Source organism: Limulus polyphemus, unplaced genomic scaffold, assembly GCF_000517525.1.
Source record: "Limulus polyphemus unplaced genomic scaffold, Limulus_polyphemus-2.1.2 Scaffold123, whole genome shotgun sequence".
NCBI lineage: Eukaryota > Metazoa > Arthropoda > Merostomata > Xiphosura > Limulidae > Limulus > Limulus polyphemus.
Window position 1 is genome coordinate 771,617 of NW_013665733.1, and position 13,022 is coordinate 784,638.

Genomic DNA, 13,022 nt, shown 5'->3' on the forward strand with positions numbered 1-13,022 from the left:
GCCCTCGTGAGACGTTTGTTGTAGAGCGACTGTTGAAATTAAGTGTATCGTAAAGTTGTATTTGGAAAGAATAAACCAGTTTTATTAAGAAAGGACTGAATCCACCTCAATACTTCCGAATATCATATAGACCCCTGCAAAAACGGGTGAAGAATGAAAACCGAAATCTTTCGAAACATCATCTTTTCCATCCGTGCTGTTTTTGTAGATTAGTTTCCAAGACTTTCTTCACAAATATCGCGCTGAACTAAGCAGTTGCTGCTCATTTCACCTTTGTTTGTTCATCATGAAGACTCTACCTAAGTCACATACAAAGAATTGTTATTGTAACAAATTGCTTATATAAACACTGTTCCAACCATTACAGTGTCTGTTGTGTCCCAATCAGCCTGATGACTCTTTTTTTGGTATTGAGCGAAATGCATCGTCGGCAATGGATACAATGACCACAGTGTGGTTGAAATGCTATTATACACACTTATTCTTGAAAAACAATAAATAAACAATAATAGTGTTAAAATTAAAATCGGTCTAATACTGATTTCTTATGACGAGTAAAATTAATTATAGTCGCGCTTCATCAGCTTAGAAAAGGCGTTCACACCGTAAAAATATTAAAATTTATTTTGTTTTTTTAAGCGCAAAACTACACAATTGGCTATCTGTGTTCTGTCTGTTGCGGGAAATCGAACCTCGGATTTTTTAGCGCTGACCCACCAGGGGACACATCTAAAGGACATGGTAAATGAATGCTTAAATTTGATTACATAGTTGTGTTAGTTTTCAATTTGTTAAAGTTTGTTTTTTATTTGATAGCGCAAGACTGTACAATAGGCTATGGGCGCTCTGGTCCACCATGAAGAATCGAACCCCGGATTTTAATGTTGTAAGTTCGTACACATACTGTTAACTCACTGGAGGAAGTTAAGATTTAAATGGTTATTTTTGTAAACGTGATTCGTGGCCTTTACATTAAGCTTTTGTTTATTAATATTTTTCTTGTTAAATTTTGGTCGAATATGTTCCGCCACGTAAATTTATGTGTTAGACACAACCTTGTAAGTTGTAACTCATATAAGACCTAACGACAGTAACGTGAAATCATATATATAGCACGTGATATAAATTCATAATACAGTTTGAAAATATCAATGTGAAATGGCACTGCATAATATTAACGATAGAGTGAAATTGATTTATGCTAAAGCCAAGTAAGTTTCGTTTAACCCAGACAAACCAAAACCACCTTCTGATTGACTCTTCCTGTTGAACTTTTAAAGTTTAAGGTGGTGTCATTTTAGCGCCTTCAGGATTGTACTCAATTTGTAGTTTAAGATGGCTTCCAGGCGTAAAGTTCAAGAACTTGATAAGAATGTAAAAGTACTTAGAGAATTAGCTAAATTACCAGCCAACAGACAGTGTTTTGACTGTCACCAAAGAGGACCGACATATGTAAATGTAACAATAGGATCATTTGTTTGTACGTCATGCAGCGGAATACTGTGAGTACCATTTTTGATGTACCTATGACGTTATGTAGCTTAGCCTTAACTTAAGTTAATTTATTATGAATAATAATTAAATAATCATTTTCTCGCACACTGTTAGTCAACTTAATGTGTTAGGTGAGTCTTACAATTTATATATTACATCGTCATCAGTTAACATAACTATATAGCTATAACAGTACTATAAGTTATAACATAGGGCAAAGTTTAAGACCTTAAAGGCTAAACATGGGAACATTGAAAATGAAATTATAATTTATAAACGAATATTAAACAGTTTATTTTTTGGGGAAAAAAAATTATTATTTATTTCGTCTCACTCCCACTGTCCCAGTGTAAGTTGTAACACAAAACTTTCTTGTAACTGTATGTTGTGTAGCCTTTTACTTTTAATTGAGTATTTCCTATTATGAAACTTGTTTTTAAATGTTTTAATTTGCAGAGCTCTAGGTTAATGGTTTTCAATTTATGGACCACAGGCTCCTTTCAGGTGGTCTGTGGAAAGGTTGCACAATTACTGAAAGGAAACAGCAGCATAGTGTATAGATGCTATTGTGGTCTGCCAAAATTTAAAAAGAATTAAGTTGGTGCACACACACAAAATTTGAGAACTGCAGGTTATATGATTCACTTTCCATCTATACATTTACAAAATATATTTGGTTATGGGTCCCAAATGATTTAGGAACTATATTTTGTACTATCCCTATATTACTAATAGTAATAGCATTACTGGAAATCTGGTCCACTAAGTAAAACTTTCCCCAAATTCATAAATAATAGAAAAATAATTTTGTTTAAGAGTAGATGTGTCTGAGACACCAAAGCTTAACCCTGTTAGTCCTTATACTCAAATTTATTTTCCAACCTTATTCTACCATTCAAACAGACTATTTGTAAAAGACTTTTAAAACCTAACACTTTTGAATACCTGAAATAAGTTACTTCAATTCCTTTAAATATCTGTTTGTAGTGATTTGATATATTAAATCAATGAAGTTGAAATATAGAAGTTCATAGAATTATTTGTGGTTGGTGATAAAAGTATATATATATCTTTGATTTCTAGACGAGGATTAAACCCTCCACATCGGGTGAAGTCCATTACAATGACTAATTTTACATCTGAAGAAATTGATTTTATCAAGCAAAAAGGAAATGAGGTATTTATAATTTTAAGTAAAATGAATTATAAAGTTAAATATCTCATGAATAAGAGAGATTGTATAAAATTCAATAGTTGTAAGAGTTCATCAACATACATTATGTTGTTCTTTTGGTAATTATTCACATTTTCTTGAAAAGAATGCTTAGGTGATAAGAGTGTATCATTTTAAATAAAATTAATCAAATGATACATCAATGTTTTTTACTTGCACAATAATTTATTTGTAAAGTTTAAAAAATATAATTTAAAAACTTTAAAACTCTACATGTTTTGGGGGAAATAATTCCACCAACTTCAGGAGAATAAACCATGAAGTACAGTTGAAATTTCTTATAAACCTATGTACATATATAATTAGCATGTTTTTACAGTGGTGCTATTTACAACAACGATTTCCAAAAATTTATTTCTATGGCTCCAGAGCCTAAATCTCTATTTATATTCATTTTGTTTTTAACAATTTCTAAGGATTCTCTTTTGTTTAGTTCATCTTTTTCTGTTATCTGTGTAAGTATTTTTACATTATCCCAAACAATAACATGTGTAGAATTCACCACGTGTTCTGTCAAAGCCAATTCACCCATTTATAATTTATCCACCACCTTTTGATGTTCTTTTGTTCTAAATTTTAAGTTCCTACTCGTCTGTCCAATATAACTTAGGCCACAAGTATTTACATATTGAGTTTATCATTGTTATTAACAAAGCAGCTACTTTGTCATTATGAAAGTGCTCAAATGTGAAAACTATACTTATTTGTAAAATTGTTTAGCTTATTTTAGTATAAATATGTGGGACTAACAAATATTAAATATAAATTTAAAGAGATTATAATGCCATTGGTTAGGCCACATTAGGAGTACTGTGTTCAGTCTTGGTCTCCTTACCTTAGAAAGAACATTAAATTGTTGGAAAGGGTTCAGAGGATGGCTACTAGGATGGAAAGATTGTCATAAAAGGATAGTTTACAATCTCTGAACTTGTTTTCTCTTGTAAAAGGAAGAGTTAGAGAGGATCTGATGAAGATTGATTTAAGACTGTTAATGGAATTGATAGTGCAGATGCCTCATCTTGTTTCATTCTTGATGGTGATAATGATAAGACTAGGAGACACACATAAATTTTGGCAGTGTAGAAGTTATTGTTAGCAAACATAGCTTTATTTTTCAAACAAGATTGATAGTATTTGGAATGGGTTGCCTTTGTATGATAGATGCAATTAATTTAAGGGAGTTTAAGGGAAAGCTTGATAAATATTTGAATGATAAGGGCTGGCTTTGAGTTTTTGAGTGGGTAATTTAATGAATAGGATGACCTAGATGAAGTAAAAAGTCCCTTGTTGTCCTTATTATTATGTTATATTTTAGCCAACTGTGTACATATGGAAATTTTTTGGATTAATGTTCAGTTTCAGGATGTTTGTAATTGTATCATTTAATGGTCCCTTAATATAAAATAGCTTCTCAATGATTTTTTCAATGGACTAAATTTCAATGTATGTGATTGTAGAAGATAAGAAACTAAAACTTAGTTTAATGAAATGTATTCATATTGTTAATGAAATCTTCTTAACATATTTTTCTCTCCATATTTGTATATAGTACTGCAGACATGTATGGCTTGGAACTTACGATTCTAAAGCATGTATGGAGCCTGAGATAAGGGATGAACATCACAACAGAGATTTTATGATACAAAAATATGAGCGTAAAAGATGGTATGTTCATCCTGAAACAGTAGTAAAAAAAAATGCAGAATGAAGAGCGACAACTTTCACAAACTCAGCCATGTAAGCCTGAGCAGAAAGGTGGCCATGCTACCTTAGTTTCCCAGAATAGTATACCTGAGACAAAACCTCTTTCCACCTTATTAGGAGAGACTCCTGCCCCTCTAGTCATCCAAAATAGCAAGGTGATGTCAATTGTTGTGATGATGATTCAGTTACAAATGCATTTTCTAAAACTGTTATTTAGTTTTATTTGAGAGTGAAAGATATATATACATATACATGTTCTAAAGAATTATCATAGCTGTCAGGAGTGTCCAAAATTTGTTTCTATGATTTCCAGGCCTTTTGAAACATAACTACATTGGTACCTTAAAACATGTATGACACTGTGGAACACATGGTTGTTAAAATTCACATCAGGAGCTGTCAGGAGTGTCCAAAATTTGTTTATGATTTCCAGGCCTTTTGAAACATGACTACATTGGTACCTTAAAACATGTATGACACTGTGGAACACCTGGTTGTTAAAATTCACATCAGAAAATTGAAATACATTATTTCAAATGCTTAGAATTTTATTGTGTAGAAAATTAATGAATTAAACATGAATTTTTAGTCTCAAGTTATGTTTTATTTATTTAATATATTTTTGTTCTGTGACTGGTGCATTATACCTTTATTTTATATTTTTGGCATTGGAATTCTAATATTACATTTATGTGCATGTATTATGAACTTAAATTTGTTGAATGGCCTAAAATGCTGCTATATAAAATACATCTGTTACCACACACTAGTTTAGTTATTTTTATTGTATATTTTCGTACATTTTTTTAATGTATATTACAAGGTTTAGTACACAGTAAATGTTTAAAAAGCAGTTGGAAAAGAATGAGTACTTTAGAATAAACATCAGTGTTTTTTCTGAAATTGAGAACATTGGCATTAGAAAAGAGCTTCTGATAGCATGAATTTGTGCAAGTGAGCTCCAAATGGAAAAATAATATCTGGTGCTTAAGAAAACTGAAACAAGCTGCAAGCTGTCCTCGACTTTAAATGTTGTATCTATTTCTAAATATAGCTCCAGTTCTGTTTTATAAGATTAGCTTTCTAGTGTGAAATGACTCCTTCAACCAGTGATTGGTCAGAGTAGCTCCTTCTTGAAACTACAGTTCAGGAATTTTATTTTGTGTAGACAGTAATGATATGTATTTCATTGATGGTGCTTGTTCTTTGTTCACTGCTGAAATTTGTTTTCGTGACTCTTGTTTTGAGTTCTTTCAATAGTATATCTGTTTTTTTTTCTTTGCTTATATTAAAACTTCTTCCAGTGTTGTTAGAATTTCTGAATCCAAACATCTCTAGCTACTTTTCTGTAGATGTTCTTGGCTAATGCTCATTCAATTTAAGGCAAATTATTTCTTACTTGACTATTACTCTTTTTCTTTGGATCACTTCTGTTGTTGGTGAATCTGCTAATTGTTCTATTTGCCAGGGAAGTTTCACATTTGTTTTGCACAGGGCTGGCCCTTGGGATGCATCACAAGAGGTGCTAAAATTGACCTTGTAAGTAGTAGTTATTTTCAATTTTACAGGGGCAGGGAGGCCAAGTACAAAGTTTGCACAGATCACAATTTTGCCTATGGCTGACTCAGGTCTTGCAGGCATTCCTTCCATTTGTTTACTATTTATTGGATTGAAGAACTGAGTTTAACCATCTCATTTAATGGAATTAATATTTTTTGATATATTTTTGAGCAAGCTCTTATGCTATATTTCTTCAAGATGCATATAAATGGGTAATTCTTTATTGTTATGGTAAATTGATGTTCAGTAAAAAATGCTGTACAGGTGTGTATGTTGCAATTGCCTAACATGTTGGCTTTTATCAACATCATAATGCAGTAGGTTTTAACTGTTCATGGTAGTTATTTTGCCAATTTTCTGTATGCCTTATTGAGTTATGTGTTTATTTCCATCTCCCCCTTTGATCATGTGCTTGTGGTTAACTTTGCTTTGTTGGGGAATTACAAGTTCTGCTTATGCAATATCTGAGGTGTGTTTAGTGCTACAGCTTATAAAATACCTAACAATGATCCATTTTGTGTATACATACCATTACAATTAGGTATCAAATTTGAAGGTTGTGTTTCAAGAGTATTCATTACATTGTTCCATAGCTGACAGGTCTTTGAAATGTAGGACTAAACTATATGTTGTTTTATCCTTTTTAACCATTTTTCCCTCTTCCTTGATTTTCAGTTATTTGTGCATGGATACACTTCTAGTGGAGTAGAAGCCTCAACTCACTTGGTTCTTAAACCACTAGATGCACTTGTCACTGAATAGAGTGCACTTTAAGCTTTTTGTTTCCACATCTATGCTTGACCTCTCTAAGTACTTGTTTAACCACACTTTTTATTTGTGTTTCAGGTCCTCTGTACAACTTTTTCTTTGATTCTTATCTTGTTTTAAAAATGAATTTGCATTATATTCACTTCTGATGCCTCTCTATCCCTATAATGCTAGGATAGGAACCTACAAACATATAAAGTATGTATTAAATTAATTCCAGATAGGTTTTTCTTCTGTACATCTAAACTGTCTCTTCCTTTCCACCTTAATTTTGGATCTCAGATGAAATAAGGTCTTGATTTGTGGTTTAATGCCAGTATCATGCTTATCCTGTAAATGAGAGTTAATGATATCATGACACCCAGCAAGTGGCATAATAGTTTAATATGATATCTAGCATCAAGGATAGCTAAGAAATACAATAGATATAGATATAGAGTTACATATTTATTTGAAATTAATTTTTAATAAAAAAATATTAAGATTAAACCTAGAAACTTGTTACACCAAATGATAATATTACTTTTCTAGAATAGTACAGGTAGCTAATTAATAAATCCTAAACTTCTTTAAAAGTTCTACAGAATTTTTATTTTCATTGATACATTAAGAATAATTATAAGATTATAGATGCTTTAATTTTTAAGAGATGTTTATGAATAACATTCATATCTCATATATTAGGAGTAGAATTTACGTTAATGTCTGATATTACTAAACATAAGTATATCTTGTTTCTGCAGCAAAACATTTCCTCCTGGAGTTCCAGTGATACCTCATCATTAGAACCACCAAGAGCATTAAAAAGTCAAGATATAAACACTGATTTTTTTAGAGATTTTGGAAAAGATCCCTTTGCTCAAAATACAACAGCTAAGTCAAATGGTAGAAAATGTTATCTTCTTATAAATGTTTTTCCAATTTTATTGATGCTGTTTTTTGCTATTACTTCCAAAACCATCTTGATTTTAGTAAAAGCTTAAACTTCCTAAATTTTACCAACTTGTATGGTTTTGTCCTTCCTGTTATAATTTATATTTCTTTTTACTAATGCAAAATCAAATCATGATCAACCTCTACTGCAATTGAAGGCTTATTAATATTCTAACCTCCGAGTCTTTTAGTATTGATCATTACTGTGTATTTTTTGTTCATCTGCGGTTGAAAACAAAGAATGGCCGGTGATGATAAACATGCTGTTTTATGTGGTATTTTTTTATTTAATACAAGTTATTTGAATTTATCCTATGCTTAGGAAAAAAAATATGAAGTTTTATTAATACCAGATGCTCCCAGTTTGTATTGATAAAATAAGTGATGGTGATGGTTTGGTTCCAACTAGTTGAAATTCAAAGAGCTCTTTGTTGAAACTTACGAATGTTTCTGAAATTTTACTTGAAATCTCAATACTTATTAAAGTTTGCTGTGTCAAAATTAATAGATTTTTTTATGTATAGCAAAAATGCATGAAATGCATCAAAGAATTACCAGCTGATCTATGAACATCTTTTAAATACAGTAGATCCATGATTTTTTTGCACTTCTTGGAGGGGAGAAGTATGTGAAATTGAATTGAACTTAAAATAAAAAAATTTCATTGAAGTTAGAAATTCACCATGAGACAAAACAGTAGCAGTAATGAAGATCAAAAGTTGCATCTTATAACTGATAAAAAAATCCATACAAACAATAAAATTCAAAAGCTAATGCTTGTAACTAATGAAAAGCCAATACAAATGGTGAAGAGAGAGAGTCAAAGCTTATAACGAATAGAAATAAACAATACGTACAAAGAAGATAAAAGTTAATGGTTAAAACTGACTGTGAGTGTATTTTTTTAGTTATTATTAAAACATTTACATTTACTCAAAATTTTACCCATAATATGCATTTTAACATTTTTTTTAATTATTGTATTTGTAAAGTCACCAGGTAAGTGTGCACAGGCATGAATTGAAATTGCAACTAGTTGGAGAAGATTTGTTTTGTAATAATATAACTGTGTAAAGTTAGGCTTTACACAGGCTTCTACTGTAGCAATATATCATATCATTGGAATGAGGATTAAATAAACAAGAATTTGCTTTTGTAAGTTCTGCCACATGTAAAACTATTGGAATGTGTTTATAAAATTTGTTTTAAATTTAATTGATTCCATGGTATTAGTTAACAGGCTCACTTGTTGAAAGGTTTCACAAGGTGATGAGATCATATTGTAAGAGAAAAAAAAAAGACTTAGCCAGTACTTTTTTCTCTTTTTTTTTTAAGACTTCCATTTGTTTACCACTACCTCAGATTTTGTTGTGAAAAAATTGAACATTTTTAATTTTTAGAAGTAGTAGGAATGCTTTAAAATTGTCTTATTAAAACACTTAATATATTAAATTGTGATAGTTGATCTCTGAGTAGAGACATGATTTGGAACATTTTTCTTGTTTTTTTAACAAATTTTAGTATTCATGAAACAGCTCAACCTTAATTATTGTAATTGAAATAAACTTAGATGTTAACTAACTGATTACAGGAAACAAGTTCCTTAAAATTATTCAGCTGTATGTAACTAACTATGTGATGTAAATTATTGTTTGCAAGTTTTCTTGTGGTTTCATATTAATATTTCCTTTTTGTTGCTCTGTTGTTAGCCATCAGAATAATACGAAATGTTGGTGAATGTCCTCTATGCTACTGCCTGAAGGTTTTTTTTAATAAGTGTTTATAGTTTCCCTACTTTTGAGAAGTCTAATTTAGTCAATTTTTTTTATTAATCCTTTGTTCTTAGATTGGTGTAACTGAAATCACTTTACAGTATCAATTTTGAATAATACACCAAATGTGCAGAGGATTATGGGAACCTGGGTTCTACCCAGTATGCAAAACATCAAGTGTATATTTGTAACTATGGTCATAAGTATAACTATAGTTTACTTGTGTGTTGTATTTTAAAATATAATCTATATAATTCTTATTGTATAGTTCCTGGTTGTTATAGTGTATATAAGAAGAAAAAAAGTTTATCATTTTATCATTACCCAAAAGACAAATCTTTGTGAAAAGATTGGATGGAATGGGTATTAAGAAAGGCTTTCATACCCTGTGACAACAGTATTATGTGCATTGAACATTTCAGTAAAAGCTGATAGATATAAATGAGGAAGATGCCCATGATACTTCCCCTCAAACCACCAGATCAGACAAAACTTTGAAAAACCACCTAAACAAAGGACTACATGTGGTAAGAGACATTTGTATTGTGTGAATTTAAGTACCAAATTATGACTGTATGATGCCATTGGTGTCAGTGTTGTTTTTAGCCTATCACTTGACACCTACAATAGTGACATTGTTTATTAGCTCATCTGTTGTGCACAGTAAACCAATCTCAATCTCATAGACTGACACCTTTTCTGACACTCACTTATTCATTAGGCTGTTGTTTACAGTCACTTATTTATTTCATTTTAAATAAAAATTATTCATTATTTGGCTGCAGTAGTATAAAGTTTTAGTGAAAGTGAATGAATATTAATTACTACTATTTACAACTTAACAAACAATAATTTAAAACATACAGAAATACATCAATATCTTGTATTAATTAGTGTGTAGCATTACATGTTTCCCAGGAAATATTGTATCTAATGAAAATAGTAATATTTGTTCTAGTGCTTTACTTAAGTATCACAATTAATTAATGAGTAGTTGTGTGAACTATATGTATATAAACTTTATTCCAGAACCTGAAATTGCTTAGAAAGCTGATAGAGAGCTGTCCAAAGAAAACAAAGCTATTATCCAAGAACTACAGAAAATTTCTGAATTGCAAAAATGTCTAGGTTTGGTCTGCAGTGTTTTATGGTAAATGACCAATATTGCCAATTACACAGGTTTACCAGCTACAAGTGTTGAATTGCTCAGAGAAAATACAATATCCTGTTTTGATTACTGGGAAGCGTAAATTCTCAGCCAAGGAATAATAGTCCAAATGTGAGGAAATGTGAACATAGAAGTTTCTACAAAATGTAGAGTATTTGTGTTTGGCCTTGTGTACATTTAGGTTATGATTGGCAGAACATGACCTTGTTGCAAGGCCATCTGAATGAATAGCCATTTTCATAATAAAATGAAGAAAAATCCATTGATAATGTACTAGTTATTGAATCACTCTTTTATCTACAGTTGCCATGTCAGGATCCTGCCTCCAATTAATTATAGGTCTACTGTTTAAAATTCTGATTAATAATCTTGTACCTGCAATAAGCCAGCTTATCATTAATTCATTTCTAATTTTCAAACTATTTTGTTCAGATTTCTTTTTTCTCAACAAATGCTGCAGCTGCTAAGCTTTCCATTTGTGAGGGCTTGTCTTTGTTGAATGTTCCATACACAGAAAGGATAACCCCATTTCACATAATATATAGTGCTTGTGAAATATGCAGCTTGTCTGTGAAGCTATGTGTTGATCAATTACTTGTCTCAAGTGAAGTTTGGTTCTAGAACCCTGGACTGTTATACCATGTTTCACTGAAAAGCTTGAAAAAGTACAGTAATGCTTGATCCATCAAGTGAAAACTGATATCATTTCAAGAAGTGAGTCAACTTCTAAGTGATTGGTGAGTGAATATTTTATGCCCAAACTTATAATAACAATGTCACAACAGTGAGGAGTCATTTTGTAAAATGTATACACTATTTAATTTCACTGAAGAAAAATTTTGGAAGGAAGCTATTAACAATCCAAAGTCTACTTTTGCATTTCCTACAAGCTTCCATTTTTCATGTTCCATTTAGGATGAGAAGTAGAAATTAGTGGAAAACCTTTTTGAGGATAAAATAGTTAAAGTAGATTAATTGAAAATGGATGAAATTGATGTGAGAGGAAATCCTTTAATTAGCTTTGTTTTTGAAAATCCTGAAGTAGTTTTTCTAATTAAATAAAACTTAATCTTGCACTTCTGACTGTAGGGCTAGTCTTTGGTTATGTCATAGCCACCTGGGAATTGAAAAAGGTTCATACAATAAAATGATGACTGCATGGATACTTAGATAAAAGGAATATCCTCACCTCATTACTTCTCTCTGTCTCACTCATGACTTGAAACTGCTTGCTAAGGAAATTTTCCAAGTTGAGAACTGTAATCAGTCTTGCAGAAGCAATCAATCAGATTATCAAGTTTTACTAGAAGAAACACTTTCTACACCAAGAACTTAAACATAATTAAATTGAGAAAGGTAAAAAGGAGATTGTTCTTTATCTTGTAGCCACTCTTTGAGGATCATTTACCAAGTACCTTAAAAATCCATTTAAAGCCATGAGCATTTGTAGTCAGCCTTGGTAGATTCTATAGGTTAGCATCTTTTTTCATCCATAAAAACATACTGGATGAAGGTGAAAAGTTGATAGAGTGTTGAGCCTGTTGCATACAATCTTGCTTGCTGTAATAAGTATTGAAGGTAAGAATGTTGTGAAGCAGTGTTTCTGTCTCGAAATGTGTTTGTGAACAGCCAAAAATGCTATTTCACGGGTGCTTTTTATAGCTCCCACTATTTTTGTGTGTCACAGGAGGGACTTAGGAACAATAATTATTATATTTATTGCAAATAACCTTGTATCACAACATGATAACTGTAACCTCCAGTGACATGATTCCTATGTGTATTCACAGTGTTTTGATTAGTCTCTTCATTGCCCATGATTGTTTGAGTGATATGACATGCACAAAATATATTTTTGCCTATGATATAGTATAGTTCATTATAAATGTTCTGTTGAAGCTCTTTGAAGAAAATGTGATGATACTTTATCAATTTGAAATAATAGATATGTTAACTGATACTTTATAAATGTGTTTTAAAAACTTTAATCATGGCCCAGTTGTGTCACTTTGTTTAATTACTTTCTGTTATATAAGAGTGGCCATATATGTCTCACTTTTATACTTCCTGTATGCCTATTCTCTTCAGTGTTCAAACCACTTAGAAACTACAACTGGAAGGAAAAGAACTAGCTAACAGCTTCTGTGGACTGCTTGGAAGAAGCTGTTTTCAGCCCCTGTCCATTTTTCAAGTGGAAAACACTAACAGAAGCATTTTACATCAAACAGTATTTTCAGCAGTTCAAGATCTAAACCAAAAACAGGCCAACTGTGAAAAAAAATTACAGCATCTAAAAGACATGAAATCAAAATTGTGGCCAAGCCAGTGCAGTAATGTTGTTAATGACAAGGAAAATCTTAATAATGACAGTTCAGTTAAACATTCTGTT

General features: G+C 31.2%; 1 protein-coding gene across 3 annotated transcripts in view; it reads left to right on the forward strand.

The window, feature by feature from the left end:
- Window positions 1-867: 867 nt before the first annotated feature.
- The window catches only part of LOC106472741 (arf-GAP domain and FG repeat-containing protein 2-like), a 35,675-nt gene continuing 23,520 nt past the window's right edge, over window positions 868-13,022 (forward strand). The window contains exons 1-4 of one of the 3 annotated variants that reach the window (XM_022402211.1): window positions 868-886; window positions 2,578-2,671; window positions 4,278-4,587; window positions 7,504-7,645. In XM_022402211.1, the coding sequence (XP_022257919.1) occupies window positions 4,426-4,587; window positions 7,504-7,645 (304 nt within the window). In that variant the 5' untranslated portion in view covers window positions 868-886; window positions 2,578-2,671; window positions 4,278-4,425. Of the gene's footprint in view, window positions 887-1,082; window positions 1,503-2,577; window positions 2,672-4,277; window positions 4,588-7,503; window positions 7,646-13,022 lie in introns of those variants that run through there. The other 2 variants (XM_022402207.1, XM_013933401.2) reach the window with 2 other exon arrangements.